This window comes from Polyodon spathula, chromosome 18 (genome assembly GCF_017654505.1).
Source record: "Polyodon spathula isolate WHYD16114869_AA chromosome 18, ASM1765450v1, whole genome shotgun sequence".
NCBI classification, from domain to species: Eukaryota; Metazoa; Chordata; class Actinopteri; order Acipenseriformes; family Polyodontidae; genus Polyodon; species Polyodon spathula.
Window position 1 is genome coordinate 12,932,496 of NC_054551.1, and position 20,407 is coordinate 12,952,902.

The 20,407-nt window shown below is 38.2% G+C and overlaps 1 protein-coding gene across 5 annotated transcripts in view; it reads right to left on the reverse strand.

Annotated features, from left to right (window-relative positions):
* The window catches only part of LOC121330996 (COP9 signalosome complex subunit 3-like), a 50,689-nt gene that overhangs the window by 21,317 nt on the left and 8,965 nt on the right, over nt 1-20,407 (reverse strand). For 2 of the 5 annotated variants that reach the window (XM_041278073.1, XM_041278072.1), the window contains exons 3-6: nt 19,281-19,393; nt 19,101-19,150; nt 18,538-18,630; nt 3,987-4,166 (exon numbers count right to left, since the gene is read on the reverse strand). In XM_041278073.1, coding sequence (XP_041134007.1) covers nt 3,987-4,166; nt 18,538-18,630; nt 19,101-19,150; nt 19,281-19,393 — 436 coding nt within the window. Of the gene's footprint in view, nt 1-3,986; nt 4,167-18,537; nt 18,631-19,100; nt 19,151-19,280; nt 19,394-20,407 lie in introns of those variants that run through there. The other 3 variants (XM_041278076.1, XM_041278075.1, XM_041278074.1) reach the window with 2 other exon arrangements.

The following is a 20,407-nucleotide window of genomic DNA, read 5'->3' on the forward strand; positions in this document are numbered from 1 at the left end:
ACATGATTTCAGCCAGTAACATACTTTGACCTAGAAGACACTGTTGAGGTGAAATGACCCAGAATAAGGCATAGAAATTGAGAGCTTTGTTTACCTACAGTAGTACTAGACAAGTCTGAAACAGAACATCAGAGTTGTAATGACTCGAGTTGAGTCGCAATTTTTGATGACTCGACTCATTTTCATCAAATGACTCAACTTGAGTCCCTGCAAGAAAAGACTCGACTCAATGCTCAAAAGACGTGACTCGACTCGAGTCTCACACAAAAGTCTCCATCTGACTCGAGTCATTGTCTGTGATAAAATACATTTTAAAAATCAAAACGTACGCTGCGGCAGCCCCTCTCTACAAGCAGTCTCTTGTAGCATAAACAGAACAGGCTCGTGCAGTGAATGTCAAGACCGTTGCTAAGGAAACACTTTTCTAGCCTAGCACCATTCTATGATCAAAACGTCATAAGAAGAAAGCCGGAATCAAACGTAATATGAGGTGGGAAGAAGACATCGTGTAAATTAATTGTATATTCGACAATACGGAAAGCAGCACACTTGAAAGTACCTGCGGTGGTGGAGTTCTCTTTCAAAGATTACACTATTGACCGGGAGAAGAACAAGCAGGCTGCACCTCGTCTGCACTGTAAAGCAAAAAGCGAAAAACTTTGAACATCGTCTAACTTCACCCAACATTTGAAGACTAAGCACCCTGACCGTTAAGTAATTTTACTCCAGTTAATATTAACATAACAGTATATATATAAAAAAATGTGTCTGTACAATGACAAGTCTCTCATTTTGACCAGTTTTTTGGACCAGTCAGGGAGAGAATATTTAGGACCAAGGTACAGTAATTATTAATACTAGTATGTCAGAGCGCAATGGACATACAGTACATTACCACACCGCTATATACCCATCATGCTATATACTACAACAAACCCGTATCCCAACTACAGCACGTAAAGTTTTTTTTTAATTTTTATTTTTTTTAAATCAAGTTTCATATAGTAAATTACGTTGGCGCTGAAACCAAAATGCCACAAAATTGGTGTTGATGTTAGCTCGTACAAACCACTGGCGGTTGGTTACCAGTGTTCGCATATTCGCTGAACCCCCAGCATTCTTGTAAATGAATTGCGCTTCTCATAGTCTGGGTGACGTGCGTTTCATTTCCCCCACTCACGTGACACTGGCACATCAATCCTATCTGTTTAATAGTCTGAAGACAGGCTGTGCTTGCTCAGAAATGCGAGCGCCTAAAAACGCTTTGCACATGCGCAGTAGCAACCAGCCGTCAGCCAGGACTGGTTATGATTGGTTTAAAAAGGTCTGGATGGAGCGCAGCCTGGTAGCGAACACGGCGATCAGTGCGCATGTGTCAAGATAACCAAGGCTAAATACAAGCCGCACAAAACTTTATCTCTCAGTCTTGCACTGTTGCTTTGCAAAACGAAAGAACACGTTTAACCTGTTTCCATATTGATATTCGATATCCATATTAACTATTCTAAAAAATAGTCGAATTATTCTTGTCTCTCTTCGTCTATCTATTTTCACATTTGATTTCACATTCCGCATATTGTTGTTTTCATAGTTTTAATATGTCTTTATTTTGCGCTATTTATCCTGTTTTCTCTCGATGCTGCTGCTTTAAGCAGTGCTTGTTGCTGCATTCGGCAGTTTTGTTGTTAATTTTTCGAGTACTGACCACTACCTGTTTAGGATAATCAGTTATTAAATATAGCGTACAGTATATGTGTATTTATAATATTTTATATATTTTTTAAATCCTGTTTTTCCGTGTCAGGTCTTTTTTCTTTATTTTTCTAGATTAGATCATCAGTCTTCTCTGCCACTTCTGCCTGTTTGAGTAAATCGGTTAATAAAGAAATATTAAATCCTGTCTGTTTGAGTCAGGTCATTTGTCTTTATTTTTAACTATTAGATCAGTCTTCTGCCACTACTGGCTGCTTAAGAAAATCGGTTAATAAATAAATATAAAATCCTGTTGATCCATGTCAGGTTTCTTTCTTCTTCTTAATTGTATACCGTTTCCTGAAAATACATTTTTTAAATCCACTTGTTGATTACATTTTTTGTTTCATTCATTGGCCTTAATTAGGACTTCCATTTAAGATTTTATTGTTTCCTGTTCTTGAGTTGGATTGTATTAAATTTAAGTCATTAAGTATTTAAATAATACAATTATTATTATTATTATTATTTATTTATTATTATTATTATTATTATATATTCATAAGTTTTCCTGAATTTGGATTTAGAGACACCTTAAACGAGTACATTTCATGTTTTTTTTTTTTTAAATATATACATATTGCAAGGTTTTAATATTCTAAAGACATGAATACAGCAGAATTTCTGTTAGCAAATAATTTTGCTACACTGGAGGAAGTGCAGAAACTCCAAATCAAAAGGTTGGGACTCTGCAGACCTCCCATAAAATTAGTGCATGTAAACAGTGTGACAGAGGACAAGCATATACTCGAACATTTAACAAGTCAAGGCCATGGGGTTGTGCAAGTGAAAGCCACAATGCACTGTTTTGGTTTCCTTGTCTCCTTTTTGCTAAGGCTCGGGGTGACACGGATGCAGAATGGCCAAGAACTGGAGTTACAGACCTACAACATCTGTCCTTCAAATCAAAGCATGTGGTTTCTAAAGTTCATAAAACATGTGAAATGCATCTCGGTATGACAGGTAGAGTGAATATTGCTGTCCAACTTAACAGTGCTTACCGAAACACCATAAAGAAGCACAATGAAGAAGTGTCTAAAAACCAACACATACTTGCACGCATCACTGAGTGCATAAAGTTCAGCATTTGAATTGGCCCTATGAGGTCATGATGAAACATCACCATCTAATCCTGGTGTGTTTCTTGGATTTTGTTTCAAAGATTGACCAGGTCATGGAAACACACTTGAAGATGGCAACAGTCTTTAAAGGCACCTCAAAGACTGTTCAAAATGAACTTCTAGGCTGCATGTTACAGGTTTGCAGGGAAAATATTGTTAAAGAACTGAAAAGGACAGATTATGTTGCTATTTAAGTGGATGAAACCAGTGACATTACAAATGTTTCCCAAAGTGTACTAGTTTTTAGGTGCATTGTTCCCAGAAGTGGATGTGTTGAGCGTTTTTTTGGGTTCACCGAGTTGAAACATGGAAATGTGAAGCTATTTCCACTGCCGTTATGCAACAGCTAGATGCCATATTCACAGAAGAACGTGAAAAGGCTAAAATAATTGTAGAGCTATGACGGAGCTAGTGTAATGCGTGGCGAGACTGGTGGGGTCCAGAAGCTTGTAAGGTACAAATATCCAAATGCACATTATGTCCATTGCATGCCCATCAACTAAATCTAATAATGGGTCAAGCACCAAGTCAAGTTTCAGAGGCTCGAATTTTTTTCAGACCCTCTCTAGTTTTTCAACATATGGAACCAAGGCTTAAATTAACATCAAAACAAAACTGAAACTTGGCTGATGTGCTTTTAAATGTTTAATTACCGATCATGGTCTGGTATGGGGGTGGGGGCTACTGTAATAGCCTAATAATAAAAAAAGAATAGAAACAGGTCTGATTAATTTATCCAAGTCGACTTCAGAAAAATCTTGGACCCCAACAGGTTCTTATATCGAGGCTGTACTATACTATCTTTTTACTGTATGCCTTAAAATTGGATTGAATCAAGCTGTCTTGAACTGTTGGAACTAATGACTCGAAGTGACTCAAGCTAGATAGGTGACTCGACTCTCTTTACACCTAAATGACTCGACTCCCAATTTTAGTGACTTGGTTACAACTCTGCAGAACATATATGTGTGCTATGACACGAGTTTCTTTCATCACTGAAACACTTTTGAGACATATTTAGCTAATGGAGAAAAGGTATGATTCATGAACTACTACTTTAAAATACATTAACAGTTAGTTTTCCAGACAATTATTTTTTAAATAAAAAATTACCTGTTCATAGAAATAGAGAGCCCTTTCAAAGTTTTTTAGTCCTGTGTAGATCATGCCACCGTAATAGTAATAACATAAAAAGTGCTTTGCATCGAACGCGCCATTTTCTTTACAAATATCCATCATATCCAGCTCAAGGTACTGAAGGACAGGCTTGAAGAACTTTGATAACAAGCACAACTGTGGATACAAATGTAAAAAGAAGAGTGTCAATTTAACAAACAAGATAAAACATCAACATCATCACAACATATGAACACTATTTTAATGATATGAGCTTGTGTAACATTTATTTGTCAATAATACAAGACCAAAAGCACCTAAACAACACTGTAGTTCACCAAGTGGTTTTCAAATAAACGTGTTTCTATAGTTGGTATGAATACATGTTCTCCCTAAGATTTAATTAATGTCCTTTTACAAAATGGTCCATCTTTAAAATTAACATTTTATCTTATTATGCCTCATACAAATATCCCATCAGAACCACCACATGTATCGTGATACATATTGTATCTCAACATGAATATCTTGATACATATCATATTGTGACATTAGTATAGTTTCACCCCTTCTTATATATATATTACCAACCTGTAACTAAAAGATCTGCTTTTACGTAACTTTTCTGCGTTTTCTAGGGGTGTACTCTTATCGCGTATCGATGTGATACTTTCTTTACATGATATATTGTATCGTAACAGAGGTATCTAACTTGTATCATAATATAAGACCAAAAGCACAACATAGCTCATTATAATACACCAAGTGGTTCTTGAACGAAGAATCAACACGATAGGATATGAATACATACTTCCTAACTTATTTATTTGTCTTTTAACAAAACAGTCCATCATTAAAGGTGGGGTGCAATGACATAAAGTAATTGTTGAGTGCAGCTAAACTTTCTATACATGTTCTGAAAGTTTCATTCACATTTGATACTTATAGTGGGACTAAAAAGCAAATTTGTGGTTAGACCATTTTCAAAATCCTTCGAGACCTCGACCCGGAACAGCGTGCATGCGTGACGTCACACCAGGACATTCACTGATGTAAACTAATGCAGTAGATGGAGGACAGAAGTGAAAGCGATGTTACCAGTTCAGGTGTTTTTCGTGTGGAAGTTTTGAGGTGGATGATGATTTACCCCCACAGTCCTCAACATTAGATACAGGAGAGAAGGAGAATATAAGAACATAAGAAAGTTTACAAACGAGAGGAGGCCATTCGGCCCATCTTGCTCGTTTGGTTGTTAGTAGCTTATTGATCCCAAAATCTCATCAAGCAGCTTCTTGAAGGATCCCAGGGTGTCAGCTTCAACAACATTACTGGGGAGTTGATTCCAGACCCTCACAATTCTCTGTGTAAAAAAGTGCCTCCTAGTTTCTGTGACCCCTGGTCCTTGTTTCTTTTTTCAAGACTGAACAGATTCAATTCTTTTAGCCTGTCTGCATATGACATGCCTTTTAAGCCCGGAATAATTCTGGTCGCTCTTCTTTGCACTCTTTCTAGAGCAGCAATATCTTTTTTATAGCGAGGTGACCAGAACTGCACACAATATTCAAGATGAGGTCTTACTAGTGCATTGTACAGTTTTAACATTACTTCACTTGATTTAAATTCAACACTTTTCACAATGTATCAGTGCATCTTGTTAGCCTTTTTTATAGCTTCCCCACATTGTCTAGATGAAGACATTTCTGAGTCAACAAAAACTCCTAGGTCTTTTTCATAGATTCCTTCTCCAATTTCAGTATCTCCCATATGATATTTATAATGTACATTTTTATTTCCTGCGTGCAGTACCTTCTCTCTATTTAATGTCATTTGCCATGTGTCTGCCCAGTTCTGAATCTTGTCTAGATCATTTTGAATGACCTTTGCTGCTGCAACAGTGTTTTCCACTCCTCCTACTTTTGTGTCATCTGCAAATTTAACAAGTTTGCTTACTATACCAGAATCTAAATCATTAATGTAGATTAGGAATAGCACAGGACCTAATGCTGATCCCTGTGGTACACCACTGGTTACCACACTCCATTCTGAGGTTTTTCCTCTAATCAGTACTTTCTGTTTTCTACATGTTAACCACTCCCTAATCCATGTATATGCGTTTCCTTGAATCCCAATTGCGTTCAGTTTGAGAATTAATCTTTTGTGCGGGACTTTGTCAAAAGCTTTCTGGAAATCTAAATAAACCATGTCATATGCTTTGCAATTATCCATTGTCGATGTTGCATCCTCAAAAAAATCAAGCAAGTTCGTTAGACACGATCTCCCCCTCCTAATACCATGTTGACTGTCTCTCAGGACCCTGTTACCATATAGGTAATTTTCCATTTTGGATCTTATTATAGTTTCCATAAGTTTGCATATAATAGAAGTCAGGCTTAGTGGCTTTTTGTGGATCGGTATTACGTTTGCAATTTACCAGTCTGTCGGTACCACCCCTGTGTCAACAGACTGCTGCATGATCTTGGTTAGCGGTTTGTAAATAACTTCTTTCATTTCTTTGAGTACAACTGGGAGGATCTCATCCAGCCCAGGGGATTTGTTTATTTTAAGAGCTCCTAGTCCCTTTAACACTTCTGCCTCAGTTATGCTAAAGTTATTTAAAACTGGATAGGAACTGGATGACATGTGGGGCATGTTGTCAGTATCTTTGTTGCAGCAGCAAAGGTCATTCAAAATGATCTAGACAAGATTCAGAACTGGGCAGATACATGGCAAATGACATTTAATAGAGAAAAGTGTAAGGTACTGCACGCAGGAAATAAAAATGTACATTATAAATATCATATGGGAGATATTGAAATTGGAGAAGGAATCTATGAAAAAGACCTAGGAGTTTTTGTTGACTCAGAAATGTCTTCATCTAGGCAATGTGGGGAAGCTATAAAAAAGGCTAACAAGATACTCGGATACATTGTGAAAAGTGTTGAATTTAAATCAAGGGAAGTAATGTTAAAACTGTACAATGCACTTGTAAGACCTCATCTTGAATATTGTGTGCAGTTCTGGTCACCTCGCTATAAAAAAGATATTGCTGCTCTAGAAAGAGTGCAAAGAAGAGCGACCAGAATTATTCCGGGCTTAAAAGGCATGTCATATGCAGACAGGCTAAAAGAATTGAATCTGTTCAGTCTTGAACAAAGAAGACTACGTGGCGACCTAATTCAAGCATTCAAAATTCTAAAAGGTATTGACAGTGTCGACGCAAGGGACTTTTTCAGCCTGAAAAAAGAAACAAGGACCAGGGGTCACAAATGGAGTTTAGACAAAAGGGGCATTCAGAACAGAAAATCGGAGACACTTTTTTACACAGAGAATTGTGAGGGTCTGGAATCAACTCCCCAGTAATGTTGTTGAAGCTGACACCCTGGGATCCTTCAAGAAGCTGCTTGATGAGATTTTGGGATCAATAAGCTACTAACAACCAAACGAGCAAGATGGGCCGAATGGCCTCCTCTCGTTTGTAAACTTTCTTATGTTCTTATGTTCTTATGTTCTTAAGAAGCTGCTTGATGAGATTTTGGGATCAATAAGCTACTAACAACCAAACGAGCAGAGATAAGAAAGTTTACAAACGAAGGGCCATTCGGCCCATCTTGCTCGTTTGTTGTTAGTAGCTTATTGATCCCAAAATCTCATCAAGCAGCTTCTTGAAGGATCCCAGGGTGTCAGCTTCAACAACATTACTGGGGAGTTGATTCCAGACCCTCACAATTCTCTGTGTAAAAAAGTGCTCCTATTTTCTGTTCTGAATGCCCCTTTTTCTAAACTCCATTTGCTAACACCTCTACACAGGTATACATATGCTGTCAGATTCCTGTGCTGAAGCTACTTTGAGCCACGAGTCTTCTTTGTAGAGACCGAACCGACTTGGCAGTGATCGAAATAGACAGAGGTCCTCACATGACCCGGCCAGAGATGGATGTGGAGGTGGAAGACGTGCGTGCCCCACGCAAAGAAATTAATGCTTCTAAGTTTAATTTGCATGTATGTTTATGCATTCAATATATTGAATATGCTATTAATTTGTTAAATTAGCTCAATACCATTGCTATTTTATCCTACACAGTACAGACTAGCCTGCATATAGGCAAACATGTTATAAGAAATGGAAACTTTATTTAGAAATGTATTTATTGTGTGTGTGCATGTATGTGGATTACTTGTAAAATTAAAGCTGCTTCGAATAACTTAACTTAGTCAAGAGAAATTAGTCTTCTATAGCTTTGGGGGGTCAAAAAAGGGAGGCAGGCTCGAATTTTCCTCACGAAACTTTACCCATTGTCAGCATTGTACCGGCTCTTTAGGAAACTCGTGGAGAGATACCAATGGCCCTGCTGTGTTGGAGCAACCATATATTACACACCTTTTTACTATGGTATCTCTCCCCTGGGTGTGTTGTGTTTTGGCGGGTGAGCAGCAGGCGGGATGGCGAGCTTGTCCAGGTGTGACATCACGCATAAATTAGCTGCAGCTTCGAGTGAGCTGGACTACAGGGTTGTTTTTTAAACACTTAGCGTTAAAAGCTATACATTAAAAACTACACAGATACTTTTATTGACCAAACTGCCATTATTGCACTTTAATTTTTTTTTTATTTTTTTTTTTAAACTAGAATAAAGAAGCTAAATAGTGTTATTGCATCACTCATACAAATGCATTACACAATCACACAATGTAAAATGAATAAGAGACTGCATTTAATATTTTCCTGGCACCCCCATTATTGCAGCGGTCGATTGTAAGTGGCAAATCATGTCTGAGCAGCTCATGGTTTTTAAAATTGCAATTATTTAATAAACATGTTGGCTTAAAGTGAATAAGGTGTTTGGCAGAATTTTAAATTGTTTCTGATGAGGAAACACTTCCAATTTAAAATTGCACTGACATTTATATAATCAAAAAACTGCAAAAAAGAAACAAAGTTCTCATTTAGCATCAGGGTTCTCCCCAGAAATTCTGAATAGCCGGCAGAACATTATAGCCGGGAGCACTTTTAACGGAAAAATAAACTTGCTTTACCTTAAATATATAATACGACAAAGATTCTGAATAATGTGTTGTCTTTCACTGACTGTATGTAGTTGCGATTTTCTTTTCATTACTGTTTTTTATTGTTGTAAATTACTGTGCTTACTTTGGCACTACGATTTGACTGGGGAAAGATAATGCAGGGCTATTCGAGTTCACAAAAAAGGGTAACCTTTTCACTTCCTTTTTAGCTAATTATTGAGTTTATTGCTTCATTAAACTCTTCTTTATGTTAAGTTTTCAGGACATTTCGTGAAATCACGTCTACTTTGTTTTTCGCTATTCTGCATATATTTAATGCAACTGTTCATTAACATTTTTTTTTTTAACACAACAGTACTCACACATGTTTGGTCACCATCATAACTTGCATGAAACCGCAGTGTAATAATTCAGCACCTCTGCACTTAAGCATTTGTATGTCAGCTGACAACAGCTGATATCCCATCACGCCTTTCTTCTTAAGGGCATACAGACTCTATAAATGAACCCCCAATCTCTTGCTTATGTATAGCTATTATGTACTATACATCACCTTACAGTGAAATAATACGACAAAAGATGGACTGAATGATAATACCCGAAAATAATTAAGATTTTTTTTTAATAAAGTAGCCAGTGCAAATATAGTATTAGGCAGTGGATTGCGATGATCGCCTGCATTCATTGTTACTATTTTTACTTTGAAAATAATTTGTTATTTTTTTAGCAGTCATTTTTAACATTTTACCCTCTAAATTGCTTAACACAGAAAACCTGCCCCTTCAACTGATTGGTTGGTTGGTTAACTGTTGTGTCAAGACGTAACACAGCGGTCATGTGGTTCCAAGATTTTATTCACCCAGCAACCCGCAACTGATCTAGTCTGCTAGAAGCACAACCAGTCCTTATTGTTAAAAGCACATATTGTAGCATCTGCAAAACAGGTGGATTGGGTTTTTTCAGATGGGTGGCGACAGCCACTCTGCCGACTTGAAAAGGCCTGGGGAGAACCCTCTATGCTGGTTTATTGTAGCCTGTTACTATAATACATGACTAATTTAAAGCAGCTTCCAGATTGCTCTATAGTATCCGTTTTGTTTGTTTTGCAGGTTCACTCAGTTTACTTTTTTTTTTTTTTTTTTTTTTTTTTTTTTTTTTTTAACTCAAACTTCTGGCTTTAGCTTTACACTTGTTCGGAGGCTTTTTTTTTTTTAAATAAAAGGTTTAGTTTAGGGCACACCAGCTGAGTGTTTGCGTATTCCTGCTAGTACTAGCACCAGCACCTTTCATCAACAAACCTAAAACGAAAACAGCATAATACCCACACTAAATGAGATGAGATCCTCCCAGTAGTACTCAAAGAAATGAAAGAAGTAATTTACAAACCGCTAACCAAGATCATGCAGCAGTCTCTTGACACAGGGGTGGTACCGACAGACTGGAAAATTGCAAACGTAATACCGATCCACAAAAAGGGAAACAAAACTGAACCAGGTAACTACAGACCAGTAAGCCTGACTTCTATTATATGCAAACTTATGGAAACTATAATAAGATCCAAAATGGAAAATTACCTATATGGTAACAGGGTCCTGGGAGACAGTCAACATGGTTTTAGGAAAGGGAGATCGTGCCTAACTAACTTGCTTGATTTTTTTGAGGATGCAACATCGATAATGGATAATTGCAAAGCATATGATATGGTTTATTTAGATTTCCAGAAAGCTTTTGACAAAGTCCCGCACAAAAGATTAATTCTCAAACTGAACGCAGTTGGGATTCAAGGAAACACATGTACATGGATTAGGGAGTGGTTAACATGTAGAAAACAGAAAGTACTGATTAGAGGAAAAACCTCAGAATGGAGTGTGGTAACCAGCGGTGTACCACAGGGATCAGTATTAGGTCCTCTGCTATTCCTAATCTACATTAATGATTTAGATTCTGGTATAGTAAGCAAACTTGTTAAATTTGCAGACGACACAAAAGTAGGAGGAGTGGCAAACACTGTTGCAGCAGCAAAGGTCATTCAAAATGATCTAGACAAGATTCAGAACTGGGCAGATACATGGCAAATGACATTTAATAGAGAAAAGTGTAAGGTACTGCACGCAGGAAATAAAAATGTACATTATAAATATCATATGGGAGATATTGAAATTGGAGAAGGAATCTATGAAAAAGACCTAGGAGTTTTTGTTGACTCAGAAATGTCTTCATCTAGGCAATGTGGGGAAGCTATAAAAAAGGCTAACAAGATACTCGGATACATTGTGAAAAGTGTTGAATTTAAATCAAGGGAAGTAATGTTAAAACTGTACAATGCACTTGTAAGACCTCATCTTGAATATTGTGTGCAGTTCTGGTCACCTCGCTATAAAAAAGATATTGCTGCTCTAGAAAGAGTGCAAAGAAGAGCGACCAGAATTATTCCGGGCTTAAAAGGCATGTCATATGCAGACAGGCTAAAAGAATTGAATCTGTTCAGTCTTGAACAAAGAAGACTACGTGGCGACCTAATTCAAGCATTCAAAATTCTAAAAGGTATTGACAGTGTCGACACAAGGGACTTTTTCAGCCTGAAAAAAGAAACAAGGACCAGGGGTCACAAATGGAGTTTAGAAAAAGGGGCATTCAGAACAGAAAATAGGAGACACTTTTTTACACAGAGAATTGTGAGGGTCTGGAATCAACTCCCCAGTAATGTTGTTGAAGCTGACACCCTGGGATCCTTCAAGAAGCTGCTTGATGAGATTTTGGGATCAATAAGCTACTAACAACCAAACGAGCAAGATGGGCCGAATGGCCTCCTCTCGTTTGTAAACTTTCTTATGTTCTTATGTTCTTAAATATGAAGACACGGTTATCCCTACTGAGGGCAATCAGGTAAGTCTCATCATAAACCAAAAATTATCTTACAATATTGAAATGAATAAGGTATGTTAATATGAAGGGTCTACATGAGGTATGACCCAGGCCCAGTTTGATTGGTCCATGTCTGTCACATGAATATGTTGTCACACAAGTGGAAAAGCTTGCAGGCATTTTTAACATTGCGATCAGAGATCGATCTGATTTCCACAACCTTTCAATTAAAATATAACGTGGTATTTTGCTGTACTAATCATTTGCGCAATATTTGATTTTAATATCAAATATATACACTATTGCAGTTTTGTTACAGGATACATTCGTTTATCTGTAATGTAATCACAGTTTTAAATATAGACTGCCCGTTTTCATTTATGTTCCAAATTTGGTTTGGATAACGTCCCAAATTCAGGGCCGATTTGGTTTGCCAATAACATCCCAAATTCTGGGGCGCTATAATTATCAGGTAACGTTCCAAATCCCGGGCCACTCTATAACGTCGCAAATTCCAGACTGCTCTGCTTTTTAGATAACGTCCCAAATTCTGCGTTTTTGAATTGAGCCCAGTTTTGGGGATATTATGCTTCGCTGACAGTCGAGTTTCTAAGTCATGGATGCACAGTTTACCATAAACTGGATCGTGAATTCATTTGAGAGTAACCCTTAGTACAGTGGCCCTCAAAGAAATTTTGGCACAGGCATAAATTGATCTTGCTTGGCTGTTTGCGGGCACGCTGACTATTGCATACGATCTTATCTTACACACTGCCTTCTCGCGACATACATACACTTAAGCACAGCATAAGCAAACTGCACTGTCAACAGTCTACTTTGGCGCTTTTGTTGGAAAACGTGTTTAAAGCTTTCTTTATTTTCCCACGCTACGACCCGCCAGAAATGTATTCACGACCCATAATTTAAGAACAGCTGCTGCGGGCACGATGGCCTGGCTTCGACTTTGAGGACCACTGCCTTAGTACATGAATCAAAATGAATGTACGTTTTACTCTTCCAAGAAAACTTTTTTTCTGTGAAAAAACAAATAAAATGTGAATGTTACAAAAAAACATTCCTTTTACAATGAAGAAACCTGAAATAAATATATGAAAATTAATTAAAGCAGTCGTTTTCCTTTGTTAAGCTAATATAAAAACAGTTCTGAGAAGGAACATGGTATCCCCCCCCCAAAAAAAGGACATTTCATTTGCTTATGCCCTTCAACAACTTCAAATAAATCTTACTGTACTGTGTTAGTCAACAGTTGCCTTATCTATTCCTGATAGTTTATACTGTAGGCCAGGGGTGTTCAATTTTATTTATTTATTTAATAAATAACTTATGTCTCACAACAGTTTGGGTGACAAACTGCTGGTTTAGTACAGAATAACAAACAGTAGCCTTAATTCTTAAAACTTTTAATTACAAGTATTTTGATGTACAGAATTAAAGAGCTAAGTATTTGGTAATCTCTTTGGAAACAGTTGTATTTGCTTTCTATACGGCAAAGTTAGTATAAATAATACAAAATAGTGTGCACTGTAAATTATTATTATTATTTTTTTTAAGTTAACATTTACTTCCGATCTCCACATAATTGTGTGACATTTATAATGTTTACCTCAAGATAAAACCTCAAGATTGCGATCACAAAACACTTCGAATGGACTTAAATCATCTTTTGCATAAATACACTACAAAATGTGCAAGTTTCAGGTCTTACATATAACATGTAAGACATTTTTTGTTCGGGGGGAGCCTCCTGTCGTATCCCATATGTCCACAAATCCTGGGCCAATGAACTCAGTAGCACTCTCTTTAGATGTATAACAGTCTTAGCTAAAGAAATTGACCCACGACCGCCATTTGCCAAGCCTTATCCCGATGGTGTTTTTATAATGGGATTTGCCATAGGGAGGGGGTTGTCTCTTATCGTACCTCGTATCTCCATGACCCCTGGGGCAAGGAACTAGGGAGCACTCTCTTCATGTGCACATGACTGTCAGCTAAAGAAAATCACCAGTCACGGGTTTGTACGCCACTCCGCCGCCAACCTGGAGCTCAAAAGCTATGGAAATCCAACCTGACATGCCACCATGCTGAAAATGTGAAAATCAATTGAAAATGTAGCATTTGAAAATGAACGGCTCCCTGTGAAAGAGGGGCCCCAGACATGACCCTAGGAAGTTCAACCTGTATTCTAGGCCCTGGGGTCATTGAGATATGACCCCGAGAAGGGTCGTTTTTGGCCATTTTTGACTGGGCATATCACAGGATTTTTTTTGCTGTGGGCCTCATGGGGCCCCTGTACAAGGAGTCACCATTTTGACGGTTCTAGGTGGCTTGGCAAAGTTTTTAAGTGAACCACTGCGCCGTTTTAGGAGGTGGTTTGGGGCACTCTCCTGAGTCTATATCACTTTCAGTGGTGGTTCTACGTGCTCGAGTTCGAGAGATATGCATGAAAATGCGTTTTCAACCCAGCCATCGACATGAATGAGGCTGAACACCCTAAAAATATTTTTTGCAAAGAATTGCTAGAAATTCATGGCATGTTACATTCAGGCTGGTCCCCTGAGTCAAGAACCCTTCGAACGGTGGTTGTAGGTGCTCTGGGTTGAGAGATATGACTGAAAATGTGTTTAACACTGCCATAGAGATGAATGGGCTGAAAACCCTGAATTTTTTTTTGCAAAGAATTTCTACAAAACTGTTACATTCAGGCTGGTCCCCAGAGTCTAGAAACATTTGAATGGTGGTTCTAGGTGCTTCTGTTCCAGAAATATGCACTAAAAGTGATGGCTTTAAGGATAAGGCAATAGTGTGATTTCAGCCATCTAGGGACAGGTGCTTCTGGATTCATTATCTGCATGTACTACAGGTGCTCTGTAGCAATTTTCAGCCTAGCGCATGCGTTTGTTACATAAGTATTTTAGGGTACAGTTAGAACAAAAACCAGGAGGGACACCTAGAAGATTCATTGCTCCATATCACCAGATTTATATTGCGCCCTTTTTAATTAAAACACCTAATGAATCTCCCTATTGGTTCTTGCTAATTCTGCATTTGTTATGTGCTTCTCCAGGCAGAATGTATGTATTTTATGAAACAAGTGGTGTGTAGTGACTACATCTTCTTTACAGTGAGTGTAAGCGATCAGTTTTGTTCAAGGAATGTATAGCTAAGTGTGTGCGTGCAGGGTTTGCTTAGTGGTGTGTAGTGTGCAAGGGCTGCATGGTGGTGTATTTGTGCAAGGGTTGCATGGTGGTGTGCGTGTGCAGGGCTTGCATGGTGGGTGTATATGTGCAGGGGTTGTGATTTGCGTGCAGAGGTTGCATGGCGGTGTGTGCGTGCACAGGTTGCATGGCGGTGTGTGCGTGCAGAGGCTGCATGGCGGTGTGTGCGTGCAGAGGCTGCATGGCGGTGTGTGCGTGCAGAGGCTGCATGGCGGTGTGTGCGTGCAGAGGCTGCATGGCGGTGTGTGCGTGCAGAGGTTGCATGGTGGGTGTGTGCGTGCAGAGGTTGCATGGTGGGTGTGTGCGTGCAGAGGTTGCATGGTGGGTGTGTGCGTGCAGAGGTTGCATGGTGGGTGTGTGCGTGCAGAGGTTGCATGGTGGGTGTGTGCGTGCAGAGGTTGCATGAACATAAGAACATAAAAAAGTTTACAAATGAGAGGAAGCCATTCGGCCCATCTTGCTCGTTTGGTTGTTAGTAGCTTATTGATCCCAGAATCTTATCAAGCAGCTTCTTGAAGGATTCCAGGGTGTCAGCTTCAACAACATTACTGGGGAGTTGATTCCAGACCCTCACGATTCTCTGTGTAAAAATGTGCCTCCTATTTTCTGTACTGAATGCCCCTTTGTCTAATCACCATTTGTGACCCCTGGTCCTTGTTTCTTTTTTTCAGGTCGAAAAAGTCCCTTTGGTCGACATTGTCAATACCTTTTAGACTTTTGAATGCTTGAATTAGGTCGCCGCGTAGTCTTTTTGTTCAAGACTGAACAGATTCAATTCTTTTAGCCTGTCTGCATATGACATGCCTTTTAAGCCCGGAATAATTCTGGTCGCTCTTCTTTGCACTCTTTCTAGAGCAGCAATATCTTTTTTATAGCGAGGTGACCAGAACTGAACATAATATTCAAGATAAGGTCTTACTAATGCATTGTACAGTTTTAACATTACTTCCCTTGATTTAAATTCAACACCTTTCACAATGTATCAGAGCATCTTGTTAGCCTTTTTTATAGCTTCCCCACATAGTCTAGATGAAGACATTTCTGAGTCAACAAAAACTCCTAGGTCTTTTTCATAGATTTCTTCTCCAATTTCAGTATCTCCCATATGATATTTATAATGTACATTTTTATTTCCTGCGTGCAGTACCTTCTCTCTATTAAATGTCATTTGCCATGTGTCTGCCCAGTTCTGAATCTTGTCCAGATCATTTTGAATGACCTTTGCTGCTGCAACAGTGTTTGCCACTCCTCCTATTTTTGTGTCGTCTGCAAATTTAACAAGTTTGCTTACTATACCAGAATCTAAATCATTAATGTAGATCAGGAATAGCACAGGACCTAATACTGATCCCTGTGGTACACCACTAGTTAACCACACTCCATTCTGAGGTTTTTCCTCTAATCAGTACTTTCTGTTTTCTACATGTTAACCACTCCCTAATCCACATAAATGTGTTTCCTTGAATCCCTACTGCGTTCAGTTTGAGAATTAATCTTTTGTGCGGGACTTTGTCAAAAGCTTTCTGGAAATCTAAATAAACCATTTCATATGCTTTGCAATTATCCATTATCGATGCTGCATCCTCAAGAAATCAAGCAGGTTAGTTAGACACAATCTCCCTTTCCTAAAACCATGTTGACTGTCTCCCAGGACCCTGTTACCATATAGGTAATTTTCCATTTTGTTTGCATATATAGAAGTCAGGCTTACTGGTCTGTAGTTACCTGGTTCAGTTTTGTTTCCCTTTTTGTGGATCGGTATTATGTTTGCAATTTTCCAGTCTGTCGGTACCACCCTTGTGTCAAGAGACAGCTGCATGATCTTGGTTAGCGGTTTGTAAATAACTTTTCATTTCTTTGAGTACTATTGGGAGGATCTCATCCGGCCCAGGGGATTTGTTTATTTTAAGAGCTCCTAGTCCCTTTAACACTTCTGCCTCGGTTATGCTAAAGTTATTTAAAACTGGATAGGAACTGGATAACATGTGGGGCATGTTGTCCGTATCTTCCTTTGTAAAAACTTGTGAAAAGCATGGTGGTGTGTGCGTGCAAGGGTTACATGGTGGTGTGTGCATGCAAGGGTTACATGGTGGTGTATGCGTGCAGGGGTTACACTGTGGGTGTATGCGTGCAGGGTTTCCATGGTGGTGTGAGTGTGCAGGGGTTGCATGGTGGGTGTGAGCACGCAGGGGTTGCATGGTGGGTGTGTGTGGGGGGTGCAGGTTTGGCGCAAAAGAGGGGGTGGGGGCATATAAGGGGGTGCAGGGAAAAGACTGGAAAGGCTAGGGTAAAAGAAAAACTACTACAATCATTTATTTTCACTTTTGACTCCCAGTCCCCTTTGCTCACTTTATGATTTTATTTTGTGATTATTTAATTAATCATTCTCAAAAATGTGTTTTAATAAAGGAAAACGACTGTATTAATTAATTTTCATGTATCTATTTCAGTGCAATGTAGTTTCTTCATTGTAATAAGAAACACGTTTTTAACATTTACATTTTGTTTCAGTTTTTTCATAAAAAAATGTTCTCTGGGGAGAGTAAAAAATACATTAACTGATTCATGTACTAAGGGTTACTTTTAAATTAATTCACAATCCAGTTTATGGTAAACTGTGCATGCATGACTTAGAAACTCGGCTGTCAGCTGAGTCCCAAAAACTTGGCTGAATTCGAAAATGATCTAAAAACCAAAGCAGCCGAGAATTTGGGACGTTATCTGAAAAGCAAAGCGGCTCAGAATTTGGGACGTTACCTGCAAACCAAAATCGGACCAGAATTTGAGACGTAAATGAAAACAGGGGCAGTCTATATGTAAAACTGTGACAACATTAGAGATAAACTAAGGTTGTGGAAACCAGATCTCTCACTCTCTCTGATTGCAATGTTAAAAATGCCTGCAAGCTTTTCCACTTGTGTGACGACATATTCATGTAACAGACATGGACCAATCAAAATGCTTGACTGTTATGTGGTTCCATTCCGAACACTGGGCCTGGGTCATACCTTGTCTACATGCAACAATGTGTGCAGTTGGTGCAGTTTTATCTTTTGTCGGTATCATTTGGTTTGGAATTTTATGCTAATGTCAGTTTCAGTTTGTGGAAAATCATATCTGTTGCATCCTGCATATCACAGTGCATACAATGTCGTGACAGTAGTGTGTCGTTACACCTTAGCTTTTATACAGTTAGAGCAAGAGCTCAAGAACAAAATGTTTGAGAAGGATTGTTCATTCAGTTCATTAAAAAATAAAATGTGAACAGAGTGAAAAACCACCACCTCTCCCTCACTCCCGGTAGTAAGACAACAATGTTTTAAAGGCAAATGTATGCAGATCATTCTTTTGTATGAAACGCTATACAAAGCCATCATGTTTATGATGTACACAACCGACAACACACAAAATAGTGTACTCACTTGACAGAGGTCTGCATGAATTGAGGTAAGCTGGTTTGTATTCATCTGCATTTTATCAATGGCTTGCTGTAGAATGCCGACACCCCTTAGTGGCTGTTCAAAGACATGCAAAAATATAAATAACTGTTATAAATAGTATGAAGTTACACAGCCGTAATGTTTGCAATGTCCTTAAATGATACTGGCAAGACATGTTTGTCACATATACATAAAATGGTAAGGTTACAGCAATTCATTTTTCTGTAATTAGACAAGATTTTATACTTTTGAACAGCTGAACTCTATTTAAATATCTGTAACACCTTAAACCATCATATTTATTTTTTAAACCCACTCCTGTTTAGACCAATTAACACTGAGGTTACATCAGTTTCCTCACAACCGGCTTGGTTACACATACAGTAATATACAAAGTGAATGTGCCCTTATGTTGCATATTCTGCAAGTTTTAATGATTGTACCCTGAAAAGTAGTGAACCAACTCACTGCAATACTAGACGTGGTACCAGACTTTAACTATTCATATCTAAATTGGTACAGAAAAACAAATAAGCCTATTTTACCTGTTTCCGTTCTACAAGTGAATTTGTCAACTGATGGCAAAGGCCAGCAACTACAAAAAAAAAAAAAAAATAAGGAAAAACTGCATCAACAACATCACCTCAAATAGGTTTTATTTTTTTTTATTTTTTACTGAACCAACTTTTTACTGAACTTCACATTGTGCAGCGCTGAAAACTCACACGTGTCTGTTGTATATCTGATGTGTTCTCCATTACAAGTGCTTATGAAGAGCTGAACCTGGGAGAATAATGTTTCAAAGTTGGGGATGCTTGGCATGGAAAACTTTACAAACCTGCAATGAGTAAGATAAATATTTACAAACCTGCAATGAACACTTTCACATATTTAGTCTAAGAAACAGCCATAGAAAGATCAGGTATCACACATGGTCCTCTACATTCACATTAATGTACATCAATATAAAACACACTTCATTACTTGATTAAGGTCAGCAGTACACTTTCTAATTACACTTACAAGTACTGCTATGTGTTCTGGTTTCACCTTCTGGTCAGTTTGAAAAATAAATGTTGTTTTCTTTGCACAGTTGACCCTGTTTTAGAACCTGTTTTTCTTTATGGTAACGTCTTTGGCTGAATATTGAGACATTGTCAGCTCATCATCTAACGAGGGAATCTGCTGCACAATTAAATCATCCTTAACTTCTCAAGATGCAACAGACAAAACAGATTTGTTCGTGGGACTCACAACTTTATTTAGGCACTCTACGATTTGACTGGCGAAAGAGAACGTTGGTTTATTGGAGTTCAGCTTGCTGCGGTAACCTTTTCACTTCTTTTTTTGTTTAATTACTGAGCTTTTTTGCTGCACTACAGACCTTCGTTAAAATTATTTACTTTATGTTAAGTTTTCAGGGCATTTTGTTAATGGCATGTGTGCAACACAAACCTTAAGGGTTGACTGCACCAACATGGATTTAAAAAAAATTCTGTTTAGTGCTAAACTAGGGCTAGTTGATCTGGGGTTATGTTTTAATTACAGTTACATTGCATCACAAAAATTAAAACCAGGATTAGTAAATATTGGATTGAATCCTAGATTTCTAATTAGCAGTCATTACTTGTATATACCGTATTTAGCAAATGTAAACAAAAACGAGTTCAAGCATAAAAACATTACATTATATAAATTGTATTCATTATTTTCTATTTCTCTGCTCAGATGAGGTTTTAAATTAAATTAATTATGAAAAAGCGACAAAATAAGCCTCACATGGAGCCTGTGGCTTTCCTAGAACCCTTAACCCGACCTCTAGTTATGCCAACCGGGTCTTCCTGTGTTTTGA